The following is a 23,099-nucleotide window of genomic DNA, read 5'->3' on the forward strand; positions in this document are numbered from 1 at the left end:
TGGACTGTAGACATTTTGCTGGTTAGCCTTATCAGGCCATTTGAATGACACAACCAAGCATGTCCACTCTTGCGTTGCATGGCTTAGGGCTGTTAGGCAGTCCAGCATTGTGCTAGCAAACAAGGGGTATTTGGGAATCCCTTTGCCCCCAGGTACTTGAAGGAGAGCTTCTTTACTTAGGAACACATTCCAACTGTCTCTAGGTAACAGAAAGTGTATTTTCTGCTGGTTCTGTACATACTCCCTGCCTCTAAAAATAATCTATTTAAAGATGCAGTTTCCAGTACTCACCAGTTCACCTGGAAAGAGAGCTTGTACACAATACTGATATCATACACGATTTCACAGCTTTGTAACTCACCCACTGACTAAATCTTCCAGCCATCCTCAATTTACCTTGCCTAGTGTTTTCACATGGACTTGTGGGTTTCCCCTGAATTAAGCTGGGAGGTGTTAAATCAATTTGTTCTAGCAGTGTTATTTCCTAAGGCTCAGCTGTCAGCTAACCAGAATCTTCTGAGGTTAACCTAGAAACACGTCTTATATCTCCCTCATTCATTCCTGGTACAAGTTTTTCTCCTAAGATTGTGCACAGCCTGGGGCCACTGATTCTGTGGGCTTCTCCACAAGTTGTGCTGTTTGCTGTGGTCACATCCCAGTCTTGGCATACTGACAATATGATGAGCCAGAGGACGGCACACCCCAATGCATCAGGATGGTTGGTGGGGGCACAGCGTGCTGCCTGAAATGAAGCCACAGAGATAAACATGCATGAAAGCTAGCTGGGAGCACCAGGAGAGCAGGAAGTTGTGAAGCACTGCTAGTAAAACAGGTCGTTGTAAGGACATGAAAGGGGATGACATGGGTATGTCCTGAGAAGGTGTGAGAAAGGGTAGTAAAGAGGGTCCTGCACAGGTATTCTCAGGGGCTGGTTACAGAAACAGTGTTGAGCATAACCTGTACTGTCTCTAAGGCTACCAGAAGAATAAAGAGTAGAAATAGTGCAATTATAGCCTTTACTTTCCCAGTGAATGCCAGGCAATAAACAGTGCCAAAACAGCAGGGCTCAGGTATCCTCTGACAAGACAGAAAGCAAATTTCCTTATAGATTCATTGCAATGTAACCCACAGCATTATTTCAGACATGATTTTAGTGAATGGGGAGAGTGCTCTATCAGCCAGGCAGCAGACCTGCAGCAAGGAGCAGGTACCAGCACAGGCAGAGCCAGCAAGGAGAGGGGTAGGGGAAGAGGAGACTCGAGCCAGCTGCAGTCAAACTCCAAAAGTGGGTTTTACTCTGTTTCAGTAAAGGTGATTAGGGGAACAGAGGGAACGATGAGACACCTAAAGGAACAGGAGGAGGGCAATAGAAATTACACTCAGATGAGGCTGGCAGCTTCATAGTCTAAGGCACTTGATTCAAGCTTGAGGATGATGCACTATGAACCAGGAGAAATTGCTGCTAAAGGTGAAGATGAGTCCATACAGGAGAGACTGCCCAAGCTGCATCAAAACCAAACATGGCCAGGCTGCAGGAAGGATATTAACCACGTATTTTAGGAATAAATTCAGATTAGTAAATCTGTTGGCAATTTCAGAGGAGCCAAGTGCCAGCTCCCAAAAATGTGGAGGCAGCACAGAGTTGGGATGGATTTCAAGTGCTAAGAGAAGTAGTTTGTCATAGAGGAAAAAGAAGGGGGCCTTGACCTTGTCAAGGGATGGGGGAAGTAGGGTGAAATATTACATCAGAAAGGTAAAATTTAAACACTTAGGTACCAGCAGAAAGGACATTTGCCATAAACTGATAAAATGGAGGCACTGAAGGAATAAAAAGACGTTACTGCACTACAGAATGAATGTGAAGCAGCAGCATGATGCTTCTGTGAAAAAGGAATGGCATGATGCTAGGATGCATCAGACAAGCTATTTTTAGCAGAGACAGAAACATTACTGCCATTGCGCAAGGCATTGTGAGACTTCTTTCAGAATATCCTTGTAGCTCTGCATCCAGGAAGAATAAATTTCCACTGCACAAAGTATTTGGATAGAGAGACAAACAAACACCAGCTGATGAAGATCAGCTAGAAAAATTTGGCTTGTTCTGGCCAGGCAGAGGCTGAGAAGAGACGAATGTATTTCTGAAGAAACACTGCAAGAAAATCATAAATAAGAAAATGTTAAGAAAATCTGTAAGATGTACAATAATGGCACAAAATAATGAGTAAGTTTGGTGAAAAAGGTTCTGTACCAGCCTTCTAAGAAGGGTAATGGAGCTGAGGAACCCAGATCAATTTAACATACAGTTTAGCAGAACTCCCTCCATAAACTTCTAAATGGAGGAGCCCTGGACACAGCTGGGATACAGCCTGTGTATCCTCTAAATGGAGGAGCCTGGGATGCAGCTCCTGGCTGGCCAAGGAGTCAGCAGTGCTAAGGCTGTTTGGAGGAGGCACTGCTTCAGGTCCAGGCTTCCAGGTTTCTGCTGGTCACATTGAAGATGAAGAGTAAACAATTTCCCCCTTCATTTCCTTCTAAAGGTACTGAGGTTGTCCTGCTTCCAGAGCACTGAAGACAAGCTCTGGGCCCCATGCATTGGCACCCCCAGTGTTATAGTCCCAGAGGCCTGCTCACCCATTAGGCTTAACACTATTGCCAGATTAGGGTCAGGAGGGAATTTTCCTGGATTGACAGAAAAATTACAGTTGCATTTTTGTATGGCTTTTTTTGTTTGGGGGGGGGGGGGGGTGTGTGTTCTGGGGTTTGGTTGGGGTGTTTTTGCACTTCTCTAACTTCACATCTATTTTCTAGATGCTATACAGTTTTTCACCCCAAATTCTCTGCTATCACCAGGCTGCATACCTGATGGTCCCTTAATCTTCCTACTTGCTCCCTGTGGCATGTTACAGCTGCAGTTTTTTTGCTGAGAGGAGGCAGGAAGCATTTGCAGTGCCTAGTTTGTGGGATGAGTGGAGCAGGTGTCTGGCTTAGAGGTTCCAGCAGAACAATCATTGCACCTTTAGCCTCAACTGCAGGACCTGTAACTGTAGTGTGACCCTGGAGGACTGCCCCAATGTGAACACAAGTACACATGATAGCCACAAAAGCAGCTGCCAGAGGGAACACGGGAATTAACCCAGGCTGTCAGCTGTACAAGCACAGATTTGAAGCATGCACCACTACTGGCTAATCTCAAGGGCTTGCCTGCAGGAAGGCAGGAATTTGGGACAGGGGGCATGTAAGCCAGCAGAGAAGGTGTGAGAGTGAGGGAACCCCAAGCCTGCAGGCTCTATGAGCCATAGGGAGAAGAGCATCTCTCTCAACTCTCAGGAGCAACTCTGAGCCCACATTTCCAGTGATCCCAGCACCAAACTCTCACGGCTCCTCTCTGCAGCTGAAGTACCCCCATGAGGCTCCCAGTGCAAGCAGCCTGGGCTGGGAAGGCACAGACACGAACCAGAAGCAGTCTCTACTTTGAGTCAGGACCTCTGAGCTCTTGAATGTGTGGGATCAGTCTCAATCTCAAGAGCTTATGGTCCCAAGGAAGGAGCATCACACAGCTAGGTTTGCGCCTGGCACCTCTCCCCACAGGGGTCCCGTCAGCTTCAGGATGAACACACTGAACCTCTTAAGCTGGATCTTAAATGTGAACATCCTGGATGTGAAAAGAAAACCCACCTTATGGCAATGTGGCTGCTCAGCACCTGGCAGCATCTAACTCCAAGGTCCTGGAATAGCCTTTCCTGGAGATAAGGGGCTCTGCTGTTGCTGAGGAAACATTGAACTCTGCAAAGCAACAGGGAAAAGGGCTGTACAGACTTCAGCCCCAGGCAGACATGTGCAAGAAATGCTGCTACCAGTCTCCTGCTGCCCCACCGCCTTTTGCACATGGGGTCCAAACCAGCTGATGCCCAGAGAACAGGCTCCTCATCTTCCAGGTTTTGCCCACAGTGCAAGATCACTGTGGATGCCCCTCTGGCTGCTTTCTAGCTTGGAGATCACATTCAGGACATACTAACACAAGAGGGAATGAGAAAGGAAAGGGTAGAGGAAGGTGTGAAATCAGCACCAGTCCCTTGGAATTTTGTTCCAGCAGGAGGGTGCAGGTGGCAGGGTTCAGGTTCCTGGTTCAGGAAAGGTTAGGGATAACCACAAGAGAGTGAAGTCTGAAGCAGGAAGAGAAGGGAAAAGGCTGAGAGTGCCTTGAAGAGAAATATTGTGAAAACCCCAGCTCCACTTAGTGACCTCTCAGAAAACACCCCTGTGTAATCCCCAGCCATGGGCAGCTCAGAGCAGAACCACTCATACAGGCTTGTATGAAGATGCCAAAGGATGCTGCAACCTGTAGGAGGAATATTGACTGTCCTACATGCACTGTGTGCCTTGAGTGAAGCAGATGTGCTTCTGAGAGACACACACACCTCCCCCCCCCCCCCCAAGAAGCTGGGGTCCCTAGAAAGTCCTAGCTCTGCCCCGCACCTCTGATATGCCTTCGACAGGAGAAACCCCACAGGTTCTGCTGATGCCAGAGGGCAAAACTGTGCGTGAGCTCCACCACAGCCTCTTCCAAATGGCAACTGTGAAGTGAAGGGGATCTATTCTGGGACAGCAATGCAGCCACCAGCAGGACTTACCTATTGGTGTGCACAGAGGAAAGCCAAGGCATGGCTCTACCTTGGGAGGTCCAGGCCCAAGCTCCCAGACTGGGCTATGTGCACACGCACAGCTCCAACACGAGCCAAAGGCAGGCACATCCCGCCTGTGCTAGAGCTCAGGGGATGCATCTGTGTGCAGCTGTAGCCGTGCCTGTCAGCTGTAGAGCTGAGCAAGGGAAGCGGTCCAAAGTGCTGCTGTCCTCTGATCCTCTCCACACAGCTCCTGCCAGCACCCACACTTCCAGAGAGCTGTGCACCGCTTCGCATTCTCCTGCTTCCTTTTAGCAATGGTGCCTTTGCTGCTGGTTGGGTGACAGGAAAACACCTTTCTGCAACCCTCACACCCTCTGCAACAGACTTTAAATCCATAACCCCAGAACACAGGGCCAGGTTATTGCCAAGGGAAACCATTAAACTGTAACATGGGGGAATAAAGCCAGCCTCTAACACTTGAAAGATTTACAGGGCACGACAGCAGGGTGTTAATTCTTTTGGCAACACAAATGCTTTCACAGTGCCTGCCTTTCCTCACCCACAGAAGCGAGAAGGGACCATGTGCAGCCCAGCCCCAGGAACACAAGGATGCAGCCTTGTTTGTGCTGCAGCCATTTGAGGTGACACCTCATATGCTCATAGGGCTGCCCAAATGCACAGACTTCAGGTCCATGGGGTAGCACATCCCCATGGGTTGTTCTGCCAGGAGACGTACCCAATGCCTAGCTCTGGATTCCCTGTGACACCCCCAGTCCCTGTCTGCCTCCACAGCTGCAGCAGAGAAAAGACTGTGAAGAAACTTTCAGACCACTTAAGGTGGTTGGAGAAACCAGCCCAGCTCTTGGGCACAGAGCCTTTCCTCAGACCTGCATCAGCCCACAGGTGTTTCCACAGCTGGTTGAACAGGCGCTACGTCCTTAGCACTGCTGTGGCAGCCCAGACTGGGAAGATGCTAGTCAGCCCCGCTGCCCTGGGCAGGAGAGGAGCTGCACCAAGAGGGGTTTGCATGTAATCCCAAAAGGGACACTCACATCTTCTGTAAGTCCCTGCCAGGCTCTGGCTCTCATTCTGCTCCTGCTAAGCGCACATCCCTGGGAAAGCTGCATTACTGATAAACAGCCCCCTGCCCGCTTCCCCCCCATCCTGCCTTTACCTGCAGCCACCTCCTTGGACCCTCCCTTGTGCAAAGTCCAGGGCCAGGCAGGAAAGAGGGTGAGGTGGGAGCTGGTCCCAGGACTCGCCCCACTGGCAGCCTTACTGCACATGGGTACTGTGGAGGCTCCTGGGACTGAGCTGTGGAGCAGCATGAGAAACCCAGTGTGCAGACAGGAGCAGGAGCATCTCTTTCCAACCAGGGGAACAGAGAGGGCACAAGCAGGCTCCAGCAACTACATTAATCCCAGACGACCAGATTGCTGCAACACACCAACAGAGAGCCTCAGACGCCTGAGCATGACCCCAGTGGCAGCATCAGCTTGGCTGAGCCCCCACACTGTGTCACCCCTGCTGGACGAGTTTATTGCTATTTCCCTCCCTGCTCTCCTACTTGCCTCCATCAAGCAAAGGGCCTGTGAGAGCACTGTGAGGAGCCCTTTGGGGGTCCATCTCCTTCCTTCCACGCTCCCCCAGCTCTGTAGAGCCCAGCCGAATGGCTGCAGGCTCCCCCACCCCCGGGTGTGCTGAGAGGGGCCCGAACCGGGCAGCACTGCAGCCTGCACAAGCCTGTCCTAGTCCTGAAACCAATGTGCTCGATGCAATCTTGCTGCCAGCCAGCACAGCCAGCTCAGCCGTGCTGAGGATCCACAGCCCAAGGCAGGGCTTTCTCTGGCTGCCCACACAAGAGCAGGGTGCAGGGCCCTGCACTGCTGGCTCAGGACAAGGTGCAGGGAAGATGCTTGGCAGCAGGTCCAAGTATTCTCCCTTGGGTGCTGCCTGGGATTGCCCTTCACTGTGAGTTGCAGCACACTGTGGGGCCTCTATAGGCATCCCACATCCCTCCCTGTCCCTGTCCATCCTTTCTCTGCCAAGCACCACCCCACTGTGCTCTGCCACTGTGGACACCTGTAACTCTCCCTCGGGGGACACCTAGAGGTGTCAGACATCCCTCTCCTTCTGTCGAGCTGGAGCAAAACCAAGGAGCAGGCTCGAAAGGGTAGGCAGACATCGTAGTTGTGCACACTGCCCTCGGTGCAGGCAGACCCCTGCCTGTGCTCCAGCCAAGGGCTTGAGCCCCCTGTACCCCCAAGTACAGAGAGCCGTGGAGGATCTTGCACTGCCCCTCCGTGGCCACCACGGGAGGTGCAGGTGGTCCCAAAGCCCAGCTGCGCGCCCCAGCGGACCCGTCATCCCAGCAGCGCCCAAGAGACGGTCAGAGGGATCTGTGCTGCCTGTCCTCAGAGGCACTCACCCCGTGCCAGGCCACAGACCCCTCGGAAACCCCGGTCCTGCCCCCCTTTTGCAGGCATCCCACTCCTGCACCTAGTCCCCAACCTGTGATACCTCCCATGGGGTCAGACCCTACATCCAGAGGGGGTACAGCCCCAACCCCACACCTGGGAACGGCCCACATGAAGGAGACGACAAGGCAGCGCTACTGTTTGGGCATCCACATTTATTACATGGCTGAGGCAAGCCTCAAAGTGGCTGGGGGATGCCACTCACCTGGGCCCTGTGGTCAAAGGCAAATGACCCGTCCTCCTTAAATACTGCTTATAAAACAAATTTCTTTTTTAGCTTTTTCTTTTTCTTAAAAACCCTCTCTCTCTCTCTCTCCATACTTTTTTGTCTTTTGTGTTTGAGTATAAAAGTGGGTGCGGGTTTTCCGCCTCGCCGGCTGCTACCTCCGCAGGCTGCGCTGTGCCTGCCGCAGCAGCGTGTCGAAGTCCAGGGAGTCAAACTTGCTCTTGACAGGGGCTGGGTCAAAATCCTCCCGGTTTGAGTCTGGAAGATATGGGGAGAGGCTGCTTTGAGCCACAGGGACACTGGCACAGTTCTAGCCATGCCCACAGCAACTCCTTCACATCTTGCTTCGTGTACCAACCTCTAAACTCAGAGATGGGCTGATGATGGAGGACTGGGCCTGGATAGGATGGAGAGTCCCTGCCCAAACTCCCCATGGGCAAGACTATCCCTGGATGTGGTCCCACCAGCCAAGCCTGACTGACCTCAAGGATGGAGATCCCCACACCTCTAGGAAGGAGAGGACTGAGAGTGCCACCCCCCAACGTGGGAGCTGCAGGACTCACCCAAGTCGGCATAGTTCCTCCTGCAGAACTGCCGGCGGCCGCCAAAGCACAGGTCGAAGGGCTGCTCATCTGGGCGCCGCAGCTTGTGCCCACTCTCGATGGCAGCAAAGGCTTCCTTGGCATAGCGGTAGGTGACAAAGCCATAGTTGTCTCTGGAGCCGGAGAAGAAAGAGGAGATCAGCAGCAGCACAGTATGTCCCTCCTTGCTCTGCACCATTCCCTTGAGGAATGGTAAAAGGGATGAGAGGAGCCATTCCAGAGAAGGAGCTACCCCATGTCCCTGCAGCTCTTACCCCTCAGAGCGGAAGTGCAGGGTGCACTCCTCGATGTCCCCAAACACAGAGAAGCGGTGCTGCAGCTCCGACCGGGTCATCCTGCTGGGGATCTTGCCAATAAACACAACTCGTCGCTCCTCCTGCAGGCAGGGATGGCACGGTCCCATGAGATGGGAACAGGGGGACTCGGCATCTCCAAGTGAGCCCTCCCAGTGAGGAGGATCTCCTGAACAAAGCACCCTCCCTGCATCGCCACCCATCACACCATGCCCTGCCCAGAGCCTCTCAGCAATGCTGCCTGCAAGGCTGTGACCACAGCTTCCTGAAGCGATGGCAGGGCTGAGAACACTCGAATCTCCATCCCCAGCCTCCCAGCCCTCCAGCACTCACTATTGCACGTTCCTTCTCGAGAATCCTCTGCCTTTGGTAGTGGTCCTGTGCATCGTAACTGTATCTGGCAGGGCAGAAAATGGACACATGAGCTACAGAGTGCAGAACAGAGTGATCCCAGACACACAGGAGATGCTGAAGGAGTAGGTCAACCCCTGCCCAGGACACCAGAGGCCGGGAGATGGGTTGGGGGGGAGCTCACACACCTGCAGGGTAGTCAATGCTCACCTTCTCCGCCTGTTACTCCTCCTGCGGGGTGAGGGGGAGCGGGACTGGCTGCGAGATGTGGACCTGGATGAGGAGGAGGATGCTGATGATGAGGATGAGGACCTGTCCCGGGACCTGCCGCATGACCCACAGCTGGAGCGGGAAGAAGAGCTGTGGGAACATCTTGCGCGGTACCTGGGGGAAGGAGGGACACAGCTCAGCGCCGAGCCCTCCCCATGCCCCGCACGCCACAGGGAAGAAAAATACCTCTATTCTCTCCAAGGTATGCAGCACCCTACTCAGACAGGACCCAGCCCCAGGGTGAGCTGGGCTGTGGAAGCCTCTGCCTAAGTTAGCTGGGGCAGTAATGACCCTAGAGAGATGTTGCTCCACTTGGCTCCAAACATCACAGCGACAAGGGAGCAGGCACAACAGGTACAGCTTCTGAAGAGCAAGAAATAGTCATGGGGAAATCCTGCAGCATGTGGCTGCAACTGGACTAGGGCCCAGGAGGGGCCAGGGCTGCCATGCTGAGGCATGGGATGATGCTGGAGACACTGCATCCACCTTTCACTCAAAACAGCCATGCAAATGAAGGCTGTATGCGCCTCCAACCATACCCAGGGCTGTAGCATGCACTGGTACAGGGCTGGCTTCTGTGATCACAGCCTTCTGCCTGCAAGAGCTTCTCTGACAGGGCCAGGCAAAGAGTAAGAGCAGCAAGGCTGAAACTCCTCTGGGGTCAAGCTGTGCTGCCTCCAGCCAGCAGCAGGGTCCCTCTCTAAACATGCTGGAGATGGGTGGTCCCCACCATAGGGAAACCAAGGCCCCAAGCAGTGTGTGTTGCCTGGTACTGCCACATACTCTCCTGGAGGACAGCAGTTTCAGGATGGCACAGTCCATGAAGACACTTCCCAGCATAGAGACAGCCGCATTTGCTGGAAAGCTAAGACAGACAGGGCAAGTCTCTGAGCTGCACATCCCTGTAACATGGCACTATACAGGTGCCCTTTCCAGCTCCAGCCTCCACATCTATTGGCCACTGATGGAGGCACCTTGGTTGGACAAGTCCTAAGTGCCCAATGACCCGAGATATCTCCAGAACTGGCTGAACACCCAGGGGAGGGTGGATGAGGGATCCCTCTCCATCTCCAGCACCTCCCATGCCAGCTGGGACAGACCCTGCGTCACTCAGGTGCACAAGGACTCCAGAAGAAACGCATCCTACAGACTGAGCTGCCCCACTTTCCTACACAGCCACCAGCGTAAGGAGCACAGAGAGCCCCTGAGGCAGCCAAGCCAGACAGGTTTTCCCTTCTATGCTTCCAGCAGCTCCCTGGAGGGCTCCACTGTGGCTCCTCTCATTTCTACACCTAGGGCTGCACCAGCTCCACAGCACAAACACCAACACCTGTAATAATATCCCAGAAAAAGCATCCAAAAGCCAAGGTGCAGCCAAGGAGTTCCAGGAGGAGTAAGGAAGCCCGGCCAGCCGCGGGGTTTGTCAGTCAATCCCCACAGTCACAGCAGCTCCCCCAGTCTCTGCGAGCCAGGCACCCCTTCAGAAGGGCCACAAGGACATAAAGATCAAATACAGCCATCAAACAGGTCCATAAGGAGGTGTCTGGGCACCTTCACAAAAGACCAGCCACCAGACAACTGCACAAAGAGCAAGCAGGCAGATACTTCACTGCTTACCTTCGCCATCGCTTGGGTGGTGGGGAGAACGACCGTGACCGGGATCGGGAGGATGAGGATGAAGAGGACTCGCTAGCTCCATCCGAACTGGAGCTGAAAGAGCGGCTGGCACGGCTCCGGCCAGCCCTCCAGCCACCGGCAGAGGGGCTGGGCGAGTCCCGGGATCTCCGGTAGCAGCGCAGGGATCTCTTGGCAGCAGCATGGCTGGGCTGGGCACTGGAAGTCCGCACCTCCTGGTCCCGGCAGGGGGATGCAGCTGGAGACAGGAGCACTGAGGTGGGGGGGCTGCTGCCCCCATCGGTGGCCTTACTGGGGACGCTAGTCCGATAATCCAGGGGGGCCTGGCAGGCCGTGCCCAGCAGCTCCGGCTTGGGCTGCACAGTGGTGCTGGGGGCTGGCGGGGTGGGCTTGGGCTGCTCCAGCGTCCGTTTGGTTAAGGAGGAGATGGGTTTGATAGTGATGTCCCGGTGGTGTTTGACGTTCCAGCGGGAGCCGCCCTCAGCAGGAGGCTGCGTGCCAAGGCTGCTGCTGCTCTCCGGCCTCGCCGCGCTGGGGATGCAGTAGTCATGGTCTCCCGAGCAGACATGGCTGGGGGTTGAGCTGGCGGGGGCAGGCGCCAGGCTCTTCCCCTGGAGCTTGGTTGGGAGCAGCGGCTTGGCTTTTATCAGCTTGGCCGTCTTCTGTGGCCCTTCCTGGGCTGCAGAGCCGGGTGACTTGGCCTTGACCAGCAGCGAGACGGCAGGCAAGGGCTTCCAGAGCTGGTGGGGAGGTGTTGCTGGCGGCGTAAGGCCTGTGAGAGCACCAAAGAGCTTTCAAGAGCAGCCCCATCCTGCAACTAACCCAGCTGGGTCTCCCTCCTGGGCCAGCTCCCCTCAAGCCCTGGGGTACCCCCAGCCCCTCAACAGCCCAGGCTCCCTGTCTCGCCCCAGGCGTTACCTGCCACGTTGGCCAGCTCAGAGGCCTGCAGGCTGTCTGGGAGCTTCTTGTCCTGCTGGGTCTCAAGGCTGAGGAGAGGAAAGCTTTGTCAAATGCAGCAGGCAAAGCCCATCCCCAGTCCCCACGCCTGGGATGTCCCCCACTGTCTGGGCCCAGGGGACAAAGGATCTGAAAGAGCTGCAAGGATGAAACTTCCACAGTTTGGTTATGCCCATCTGCTTCCCTCAACATTTGCCCCTCAATGCCAGCTTTGGCTCCCAGTCCCGCAAGGAGCTCAGCCTCTCCTGGGATGGTGGATACAGACCCTGGTGCAGTTCAGACCCTATCAGGACTAAGAGCTCTCCTATACCTCACCAAAGGCAGGGCTCAGCCTTCTGCCAGGCTCCACACTGGGGCACTGGATGCGAAGTTGCTGGTACTCACCCGGAGCTCCCAGCTGGCTGCTGGTCCTCAGGGGGCTGCACAGGAGCCTCCTCCTTCTTGGCTGGAAAGAGAGCGGGTGGGTGAGGGTGGTGAGGGGCTGGAGGGTAGGGGATAGACCCTGCACACTGGGAGACACACAGCACCCCAGGCACAGACAGGGAGAGGTTTCACAGCACCTCAGCTCCCTGCAGAGAGGAGCTGCACATCCCCTTTCCTTCCCAGGCTCTTCATCACCACATTCACCACCCTGGGGACCCATGGATGCTTTCACAGACCAAGGAGACAGAGACATGGGCAGAGACACCCCTAGGACAAGGCACCCAGGCAGGGTAACACCAGCACCCCTCCCCACCACAGGGAGCACAGGTAGTGCAGGGAGGCCAGCATGGCATGGAAGGAGCCCCACGGGGATGGATGCTGCATCCGCACCTTCAGACTTCTCGAACTGCTCCAGCAGGCTGGACAGGTCAGTGGCTTCGATCCCTGGGCCAGGGAGAGAACACTCTTAAGTCAGGTCAGCCAAAACCCCCTGGCACTCCAGGGAGGCATCCCAGCCCCATCCTCCCCCTGCATCAGCATCCCTCAGTGCTGGGTGTGCATTGGGAAGAAACAGCTGCACAGCCTGCAGCAGCTCCACAGCCCCTGCAGCAAGGGCAGGAACACTCCAGGAGGGACCAGTTCAGGCAGAGCCAGCCCAGACCATCCACTGGAGGCAACATCCTCCAGATGCAGATGTCTTTTCCAGTGTGCTGGGAAAGACTGCAAGCCTGCAGGCGCAGCTTTGCCACCCTTGCCCTCAGAAGTGCCAGGAACTGGTCCTGCTGCTGGCAGTGCTGCAGGCTGGAGATGCTCAGCCCAGCACCCTGCAGCCCCACACTCACCAATCTCACTGATGAAGGCTTGCACAATGTCCTTGCTGCTGTTGCTGGGCTGCACTGTGCTCAGGAGCGGCTGGTGCCTCCACAGCCGTGCAGTGGGTGCCTTGGTGGGCAGGCTGCTCTCTTTTGGTGGACCTGCTTTTGATGGTGGTGCCACAGCCTGGGAGGTGGATTTTTTGCTGGGCAGCTCCTGCCCATCAGCTGCCTTAGGCTCTGGTTCCTTCTCCACTGCTCCTTTTCCCAGCACTGCAGCTTCCTCTGTGGTCTGGGTAGCAGGGGACTCCCCAGCAGCACCCGCAGACACCTCTGCAGAGCAACAGTTAGCAGCCGGGAGAGCCTTTGGGACCTCAGAGGCGGGTTCAGCCTGGGGCTCCTCCATAGGCTGGATGGGCACAGCTGGGGGATCTGCTGTGTGTTGGGCTGGCTCTGCAGGAGGGACCCTGCTGGGCTGGGCAGCAGCAGCTGATGGGGCAGCCAGGGGCTGGGCAGAGGCTGGGGCTGGAGTAGCCTTGAGGAGGGAGCTCTCCCCTGCCAGCCGTGCCTGCCTCCTGGGGTCCGACACCCTGCTGGTCACTGGCCTGGCCAGGCCACCAGCAGTGCACATCTCACTGGCCAGGGTGGTGGGTGGCTGGGCAGGGAACACCGGTGGCTCTGGGCCACCGAGCGCAGGGGTGGCAGGAGGCTGCCTGTGCAGGGGGCTGCCAGCCGGGAAGGCAGCAGCACCCTGCAGTGCTGCCGCAGGGTCCCCGTATGCGAGGGGAGGCACCAGCGGTGGTGGCACAGGGATTCCTGGCCAGTAGGATGGTGGTGGCCACCCCACGGGGCCATAGGGGCCACCAGGACCAAACGGCGGAGGGGGTGGCATGGTCGGCGGGGGCCAAGCCATGGCTGGAGGTGGGAGGCCAGGCACCATGTGAAAAGTGCTGGAGGAGCCAGCGCTGAGTGGTGGGGGCAAACCATGGCAGCCCATGGGCTGTGGGCTGAAGCAGGGCCAGGAAGGCACTGGTGGAGGGTAAAGGGCATAAGCACCGGCAGAGGCTGGTGGCATCCCAGCAGGGGCCACCCCAGCAGCTGGGGGCACATTTGGTGCAACAAAAGGCATTGGTGTTGGTGAGGGTGCTGGAGCCGTGGCGGGTGCTGGAGCCGTGGCGGGTGCTGGAGCCGAAGCCACAGCAGCAGGAGCTTTGCTGGCAGGAGAAGGGACAGCAGCGGGGCTGGCGGGTTTCTCTGGGCTCTTCTGAGTGCTGGCCACCTCAGTGGTGGGGCGCAGGGGCGACACCAGGCAGGGGATCTCCGCCAGCTCTGTTGGAGGCTCAGGGACGCTGGGCCATTTGCTGGCCGATTGCTTATTGCTGTCCTTGCTGGCCGGGCTGGGCTGGCGGTGCAGCATGCGGATGCGGTATTCCCGCAGGCTCAGGGCCTTGGGCTTGGCTTCTTTGGGCAGGCTCTCGCTTGTCTCCAGTGCTGATTGCTTGTGGGGGGACTCCAGCCCCACACCTTGCCCCAGGAGTGGGGAGGCAGCTTCTGAGATGCCACCACCCTGCCCAGCAGCTGGCTGCGCATCTCCACTGCCTTCAGCCTGGTCTGCTGGGCTGGGACATGTGGCTGCTGGACACCCCTCCATGCTTGGTGCAGCCTTCTCCAGAGGCACCACGGTCTCAGCCTTCCCTGGGTCCACGCTCACCGGCTCTGGCACCGGCTCCTTGTGCAGCTCCCACTGTGCTCTCTCAAGCAGGGAGGCCCTCGGTGTGCTCCGGGGCCTGCCCCGGGGCCGCGGTGCCTGCTGGGCACGCAGCTCCATCTGCCCCTCTTTCCGGGCTCGCTCCAGCTGCTGCGCCAGGAAGTTCGAGACCTGGACCGAGGGACAGGCTGCGCGACGCCGGCCAGAGGGGGGCTGGTCGGGGGGGTGCCCAGCGCCGGCTGAGCGCAGCCGATGGGCGACGCAGTCCCTGCCCGGCCTGGCCCGCTTGCTCTGGCCGGCCTCCACTTTCTTTTTGCGGCTCTTCCTTGCTCTCTCCCGGCCACGTCCCTTCTCGGAGCCCTTGCGCTTGCTGCCTGCTGGGGCCTCCGCGCTGTGCCAGGAGCTGCTCTTGAGGCTCTGGGCTCTGGGTGCTGCTTCACTTGATGGGGATGTGCTCTCTGGGGTGGTGCAGGATGGATCCTTCCCAGGCAGTTTCTCCTCCATCCCATTTTCCTGGGCTGGAGCTCCTGGAAGCTCCTCTCGATCCTCTGGGATTGACTCCCTGGTGCTCACCTCTGCTCCCAGGAGCTGGGGCTCCAGGGTAGGGAAGCTGGGAGCCAAGGGCTGCAGCACCACAGGGATCTCCACGCTCTCCCCCTCACCAGGCACGATTTCCAGCAGGACAGGACCACTCAGGAGCTCCTTGGCCACAGGCTCAGTCTCAGGGTCCAGGCACACGGTGAAGGTGGGCAGGCAGTACGGGTGCATGGACTTCACCAGCTCGCTCAGGGACACATCGCCCGTGTTGATGATGCAGGGGTCTTCATGCTCCTCCAGTGCTTCTGCAGCTCCGCTCACACGGAACTCCCCAACCTTCACGCCGCGATCTGGCTCTGGGCTCAAGGCAGCCTCCTCCTCCTCTTCCTCCCCGTCGCTGCGCTGCGGCAGGGGCTGCTCTCGGGCCCGGGGCCGGGGCCCCTTCCTCTCCACCCATGGGGTGCTGCAGAGTTGCTTCTTTGGGTCCTCAAGGCCACGAGTGACATGGTCCCAAGCCAGGTCTGTGTCAGTCTGGGAAAGGGAAGCAGAGTCAGTTTCTGGGCTTTCATCAGAGCCCCCCCAAGCACAACCAATTGTGGGTATGCTGCATATCTGCAACAAAGCCCCTGGGCAGGCAAAAAGGTGGAACACATCTCACCCTCCCAGTAAGACACAACAGAGCTGGAAACCTGCTACCCTTACAAGGGCATCCACAGCATCCCCAGTCCCACAGTAGCCCTGCTCCCACTGCCACTGGTGCCTTGCAAAAGCATCACTTCTGGGAGAGGACTCCTGTGGCAGGCAGGAAGGAGTGGCTGGGGTTAGCAGCAGGACTTCAGCACCATCCTAACATCAATCCTTCAACTTCCCCTGCAGAGCTGCTCACCTTCCCAACCACAGAGATGCTGCTGCTGCCAAGAGGCCGGAGAGCCTTGGACTGTTCTAGGGCAGAGCTCTCACACTCCAGCGATGGACGGGACAAGCTGAGAAACTTCTGAAACTGGAGAGGAGACAGAGAATGAGGAAGCAGCACATTTCTGCTGCTAGAGGGGCAGGCCACCCCCGGCCCCACAGCAGCCCCAAATGCCACCCCATAGAGCCTGGGAGCAAAGCCAGCCCTATTTCACCCATGGCATGCACAGCCCTAGCTGGTCAAACAGAGGGGTACATGCTGCTCGCCAAAGCCTCTGGCACATCTCTACCTCTACACTAAGACCCAAGGTGAAGGCATGGCCCCCCAAGCCCACTGCTGCTCAGAAGGGCCATCCCAGGACGCTGGGGACAAGTCCTACCACCTCAGGACCTGGCAGAGCTGTACTTGAGCATCTTCCCACCCGTTCTGGGTCAGGATGGCTCTGCCCCACAACTCACTGAGAGATTCTCCCGCTCCCGAGGTGAGGTCAGCAGCTCTGCATCCATGATGGTGTCGAAGGGGGACAGGGTCTCATCATCCGTGCTGTCCAGGATCTCGGTGATGGCAGTCAGCAGAGACAGCTCATTCTGCGCATCCAGGCAGGCCTTGTTCTGCTGCAAGAGGGGCAGTCTCAGAGGGCAGAGGGGCACAGCCAAAGGACCTGGCTACAGGGGACACTGCCACCACCCTCACCCATGTCACAGCCAGAGCCAGCCCAGCCACCACTTGTTGTGCCTGTGTGCATGCTCCCACCTCGCTCAGAGACAGGTCCTCGATGATGGAGATCACAGAGGAGTCGAGATAGTTCTGCATTGTCCCCAGGATCTCTTCAGCCTCCAAGATGGTTTCTGCATCCAGTGATGTCAAGTTCAGGTCATCCTCCTCGAGGGAAAAGCACTGTTGAGGAGCACAGAGCCAGGTAAACACCATGCAAGGCACCTCCACCAGCACTGATCTCTGCAGCACACACAGCCTCTCAACAACCTGCGCTGCAAACAGCGGCTGAGCTCACTGCTGCACCCCCAAACCCACGGCGGGGGGGCGGTGGGACAGAAGATGGCACAAGGGACCTTTCCCTATTGCTCTCCAGAAGGCCAGTCCACCCCCCGCTTTCAGCTCCAGACCCTTCTAACTGCCTGGAATGGTCTCACACCAAAATGACTGGTAAAGATCGATAAACCCCCAGCAATTCCAGGCTGTGCCCAACAGCACACATCGCTCATGCTGGACAGGAGGAGGCTCCCGCACCCCCAGGCTGTCACACGCTCCTGACTCCAGCTGTCAGCGCTTCAGATAAGCCCAAACCCATTGCGAAATTCATAACAAAAGTGCAGGAGTCAGCACCAGGGACACAGGCGGCTGCCACTGCCCGGGTCCTGCCCCAGCACCTCTGCTGCAGGCTGCAGGACACAGGCTGTGCTCATAATCCAGGACCAAACCGGCTCCGTTGCTCTTCTTCCTTCAAATTCCCAGCCCCACATCCTAACCAGTCCCCCAGCCGACTCCAGGGGTGTTAAAGTAATGCTGGGTTAAATGCAGGAACGTCTCTGTCCTGCACCCCACGCAGCCCAGGGCTGCAGAGCAGCCAGGCAATGCGAGATGCTGGTGCAAGGGCAGAGATTGCAGCCCCCGGGTGAGCAGGGCCACTGGACGCAGCCTCTGCCAAGAGCCAAGCGGCAGCACAGACACGTCGCTGGCACGAGACAGGACGTGGATTCCTGTTTGTAGATGGGCTTGGGAAGAGATAACGCACTCGGGGAAGATAAGGGCGCCAAGGTCGGAGCCCTGGGAACGCACACTTCCCTCCCAAAGCGGGAGCAGGCAGCGAGCTGTCCTCCCCCAAAGCATCACAGAGAGAATCTGGCTCTTCCCTGGGGGATAAGCATTCGATAATGCAGATATTTCCCTCAAACAAGGCAGCACCAAAGCCACATGCCCAACCCCCCAGTCCCCAGGGCTCTTCAGAGACCTGCCCCATCAGTCAGAGCGGGCACCTCTGGGCACAGCACAGCCAGGAGCCCTCTGTGACCCTGGAGCACAGGCACCCCAGGATCAGGCTGGGAATCGCAGCCAGGACCCCCAGAGCAATGCCCCTCAGCCCAAATCCCCGCAGTCTGTTACTGTGTGCCGACATGGCAGCCCCAAAGAGCAGGAGCCTGCAAGGCATACCCCCTTGGTATGGGGCTCAGCATCCCAGGCCACCCACTCCCAGGGCTCTCCTAGCAGAGCAGAGTCCACCAGCAGCACTGGGCCACTGCTCCACACGCAGTGCAGACCAGTCTCTGGAGCAGTGTTACCACCCAAGCATCCCCAGTCCCCTCCCTTGGCCACGCTGGCTGCGGGTCAGAGCCCAGCACAGAGCCCCGCTGCCAGCTCTCTACAGTGCAGCCTGGCTGCGATTCCCGGCCAATCCTCCTGGAGATACTGGGAGGAGCAGGGAAGCACATCCAGCACTGCCAAGCGCCGGCGTGCAGCCCTGAGTCAGCGCTGACCGGCAGGCAGAGGAGCAGCCAGCGGGAAAGATCTCATGGAGCATCAGCAGCCAAGGGACGTGGGGCCAGCTCACGCCTGTAGGGATCCATGGGATCACCCTGGGACTGCATGGTCCTGCCATGGGGCCGGCTCTCCCCGAAGGCAGTGCCTAATAAGAGGTTTCCAGCCATGACCAGCGCTGGCCGTTTGGAGGGAGAGAAGCAGAACCCTCCCACTCACATGGCCTCTTCCTGTGGCTCCTGCCTGCAGCCCAGGCGATCTCTGAAGCCCTCCTCGACTCCCTTGACTCAGCGCCTTGCAATGAGGAGTCCCATAGCCGTGAGTCACTGCTGAACCAGGCTGCATTCCCCTAGGACTCCCTTTGATCCACCTGGGGCCGGGCACCTCCTTCAGTCCTCACTGCCTGTGCGTCGGGGTGGGGGCATGAACCAGCCCAGCCTGCTCCTGCATCCCTGCCTGCTCTGCTCCCTGCCAGATGGGAACAGAACAGACCCCTGTCCCCCCCATAGCTTGGAGCAGGGGACACCCTCTGTGCGCTCCCAGCTCCCTGTGCTTCCTCTATGCTCATCAGCACAGCAGGGAAGAGGTTGCAGGTCACAGGGATGCTCAAGGACAGGCTTGGGCACAAGCCACACTGTGCCCAAGCAGCCAGCGCTGCCAGGGAGAAGGGAGGAAGCCGGCAGCCTTAGAGCAAGCCTCAGGCACACGGGGAGCTGGGATTTGAGCCAACAGCCTGACACGGAGACAACCTGAGCGTGGCCACCAGCTCCTGCAGCAGCCAGCCGGAGCAGGGGACACTGCACTCGCTGCCGGGATACCCAGGAGGCACAAATGAGGCCATCGTGGGCCGCATCCGAGCCGTGCTGGTGACACACAGCACGTGCACCCGGCGTGCCGCGGGTTCACCCAAGCACAGGGCGGCCGCCCTGCCCGCAGGCAGGCAGCCAGGGAGCCTCTCACCTGCTGCTGGCAAGGCCACGGGGCTGCTGCCCGCCCGAGCACGGTGGGTACACTGAGCCAGCACGGCACCGGCAGAGGATGCTCATGGATTCCTCAGCTGCTTCTGGGAAGCGTCAAGCAGGAACACACCCCCATTACCCAAATGCAGACCGCTCCAGCAGCGCTGGGCAAAGACAGGGCGATCTCAGCGTCCCCCTGTATGGGCTCGGAGAATGTCCCCGCAGCCCCCGGAGCGTGGGGCTCCCCGAAATCCCAGCGAACGCACAGCGCCAGTGCCCCAGGCCCCGGCCAGAGGTGCTGCACCCCCGCGCTCCCTGTCTCACACCCAGCGCGCCGGACCGGCACCAGCAGAGCCCTACCGGGACCGGTGCCACCGGCGGTGGCGGGGACGCAGTGCACGGGCGGCTGCACCGAGCCCCAGACCTGCCCCGGAGCGGGATACGCTTCCCCCGGGATAAGCTCCCGGAGCAGCTGGGCGAAGCTCCCCCACCTCGGAGCACGCCATGTCCTCCACCCCTGCTCCAGCCACCGAAACCGGCGGGTACCCGTGTCCCAACCCGCGCTCCCTCTGCCGCGGCCGCAGGTGGCGGAGGGCGGCGAAAGGATGCAGGGACAGCGACGGGGGACGGACGGACACTGCCGGCAGCCCCCAGCCTTCAGTCCCCATGGACCGGGCATCACCGCCCGCAGGGGAGCACCAGGACCCCCGTCCCAGCGTATCCCAGCGCTGTGCTGCGGCCCTCCCGCGCCGGGGGGACTCCTCGCGCCGGTGTCGCCGCCGCCACCTCCCCCCCGGCAGGAGAGCACCGGGCCCCCACCCCGCCTATAGAAAGGGCGCTCCGGTTCCGTGCAGGGTCCCCTGCCCGCCGCCGGCACGGCAGGCCTACTGCCGGCACACGTGGTGCCGCCGCGGGAGCCGCCCCGGCCTCCCTCCACGTGTCACAGCGCGGCCCGGCTCGCCCCGCCGCCGCTTACCTGCGGGGAGCTGCCGGCGCGGAGGGGCGGCTCGAGCGGGGCTCCGCCGCCCGCCAGCCCTCGAGGAGCCGCCCCGGCCGCGGCACCGCCGATCCCGGCCGCCGCCACGGTGGGCACCGCTCCGCCCCGCAGCGCCGCCATCTTGGCGCCTCCGCTCCCAGCGCGGCCACTGCCGGGCGCGACACGTGACCGCCCCCCGCCCCGCACTACAGCTCCCGGCAGACACCGCGCCCCGCCCTCGCGCGGGGCATGCCGGGAGCGCACCCCTGCGCAGCCGGCTGCGCGCCACAGAGCGGCCACCCGCCTGCAGGGCAAGCGCGGCCGGGGGGGGGCGGCTGGCGGCCATCTTGAGAGCGGGCAGGCCCTCCGGCTTCAACGCCATCTTTGCGGCGGGAGAGGGCAAGGAGGGTGGGCCGCGCCCTGCGGCGCGCGATGGGCGGGGCTGAGCGGGCGTCATTGGCGGGAAGCGCCCAAGCGGGGCGGGGCTGCGGCGCGATTTCCCGCGGCCGCGGCGGGCTCTGCCGCACACGTGGGCGCGGCGACCCCGCGGGTCTGGGGTGGCTCAGGGACAGAGCTGCTGCGGGAGCGGTGCTTGTCTGTGCCCCTCGCAGCAGCGCGGGCAGTGCTTCATGGAGCCAAACCCGGCGTGGGGTTGGCTGGGGGTACATGCACGTGTGGCGGGCAAGGGGGAAGGAGAATACTCTAGGGTGGAAAGGAAAGATGGGCACTGCGAGCTGTCCCGCAGGCTCCAGGCACGGCCACCACGCAGGGCTGAGTACCAGGCAGAAGCCCGTGTTTGGGCTTGTGCTGCTCTATGGGGCTGGCACGCAGAAAATTGCCTGGAGGATGCGAGAGATGAGAGGAAAAGCTTGGTCCATTTGTCCCATCCCTGGCAGTGTTCAAGGCCAGGCTGGATGGGGCTTAGAGCAACCTGATCTAGTGGAAGGTGTCCCTGCCCATGGCAAGGGGGTGGAAACAGACAAGCTTTAAGGTCCCTTCCAACACAAAGCATTTTGTGATTCTATCACACAGCGGCAGTCTGAGCCAGCTCCCCCAGGAGGGGCAGGGGGTGCTGGTGTTCCCAGCTCTTGCTCTGTCTCTGCTCTGGGACCCTTCGCTGAGACTCCCTTTGGGTGCTGTCACCTCCTGCAACTTTTCCTTTGGCTCCTAGACAGCAAGATCATCTCCTGGGGTGCAGGGATGTGCTCACAGCAGCACAACTGCAGCTCAGATATGCACGTAGGAACTTGCCAGTGGAGGATTTGCCTGGGGGGCCTAATTACCCTGTCCCTGGGGGCATGGACCTCTCCAGGCCAGATTCCCTTGGGGATCTGCAGGATAGAGCTGCTTTGTTCAGCCTTGCATGCCTGGTCACTGAGCATGGGCACGTCTGACACAGCTCATCCTGCTGCTCGCCTTCATTCCACCCCTGCCACAAGGGACTTTCATCTGCAATTGTGTGTCCCACGTCATCTCCTGCCTCACAGGGTCTGTTCCTCCCTAGCAGCAAACAGGCTTTCACCCAGGGGAGCTGCTCCCCATCTCTTTTAACAAGCCCCTAGCACCTACCAAGCTTCTCACTGGAACCTCTGCCTGGCCAAAGCTCTGGCTGAGCAGCAGGCAGGCAGGTGGGTCCTGCTCCAGGGCTGTGGACCCGCATGTGAGAGCACCTGCTGAGTCCTGCATGTGAGTTAGTAAAGAGCGGTCTGAGCACACCCCTGGATGCTGGGCACAGGAGGTTGAGTTGGTCATAACAACAGGCTCCTTGGGCCAACGCTTGCCACTGGCAGTGCAGAGGAAGCAGGGAAGCTTGGAAAGCGCTTCAGGCTCTATCTGCACCCCAGGAGGGTTGCCTCTCTGAAAGGTAATTCTGAGCTCAGCATGTCTAAAGCAAGGAACAAGTCACTTTGGTAAAACCTATGACCCAGCATTTGGGGTCCTGCTGACAGGGATGCGGAGTGATGTTGCCCTCAGAACTTCCTTTCCTCCTCTTGCTCCAAACTGTCCTCTCCTTCCATGTCCTCTCCCTGGAGCACATCTAGGGTGTGCAGTGACCTGCCTAATTGCTCCATGCCTGCGTGTGGCAGGACCCTGCGGCACTGTGAGGCCTGTCCCTCACAGAGCCTGCTGTAAGCCCTGCACATGGGATCACATCTGTACATGGTATCCCTGGGGTGTAAGCAGAAAGAAAACTACATGTACCTCTCCACTGCAGCTGGACTCACAGTGGGGGTGCTCTCCCGGCCCAGGGGCAGCACCAGACACTCCTGTTGGTTTACAAGGCAAAACAAACAACAGGCAGAAAGAAAAATGCGCAAGTTGCATCCCAGCTCTGCAGATCCCCTCCCTGCACGGGTGTTGATTGTATCCCTGGGGAGACAGACCTGTGAATAGACCATCCTGATGCTGCACCTAAGGCACACAGCTTGCCCCAGGCTAATGGGAACAGCCTGCAAAGGACAGCTCTAACCCGTGTGATGCTTAAAGGACACTCAGTGAAGAGGAATGTGAGTCCCACCCGGGCAGGAGCAGATGGGCTGGTTCAGCAGGGAGAAGGGGCCCAGGCTCCCCAGGCAGTCTGTTCTGCCAGGACACTGCTCCCACCGTGGGGCTGGGTCTGCATCTTGGCAAGGGTGCAGAGGGACAGCACCCACCTCCACAGATGGGGCTGCTGGGGCCACACCAGGCTCTGCTCCTGCTGCAGGCTTGCAGAGTCCTGCAGAGATGCGTGGGGCTCCTCTTGGGAGTGGTGGTGCTCATGGGGCAGATGGTGCTGCTTCTGCCCTGGCATCTCTCTGGCCCTTGTCCTGGGAAGGTGGAAGGATATAGTGATATTGCTGCG

The 23,099-nt window shown here is 58.8% G+C and overlaps 1 protein-coding gene across 1 annotated transcript; it reads right to left on the reverse strand.

Moving 5' to 3' along the window:
* Positions 1-7,237: 7,237 nt before the first annotated feature.
* Positions 7,238-20,639, reverse strand: PPRC1 (PPARG related coactivator 1). The gene is given in 16 exon segments (XM_062610488.1): positions 7,238-7,586; positions 7,892-8,043; positions 8,185-8,306; positions 8,557-8,620; positions 8,785-8,958; positions 10,462-11,251; positions 11,398-11,465; positions 11,821-11,881; positions 12,250-12,303; positions 12,702-15,447; positions 15,803-15,916; positions 16,288-16,440; positions 16,583-16,726; positions 20,258-20,496; positions 20,499-20,588; positions 20,591-20,639. Coding segments are annotated over 16 exon segments (5,124 nt in total). The 3' UTR covers positions 7,238-7,482.
* Between the last annotated feature and the right edge of the window lie 2,460 nt (positions 20,640-23,099).

Source organism: Pezoporus occidentalis, unplaced genomic scaffold (genome assembly GCF_034315485.1).
Source record: "Pezoporus occidentalis ecotype Australia unplaced genomic scaffold, CSIRO_AGI_Poc_V1 ctg147, whole genome shotgun sequence".
NCBI classification, from domain to species: domain Eukaryota; kingdom Metazoa; phylum Chordata; class Aves; order Psittaciformes; family Psittacidae; genus Pezoporus; species Pezoporus occidentalis.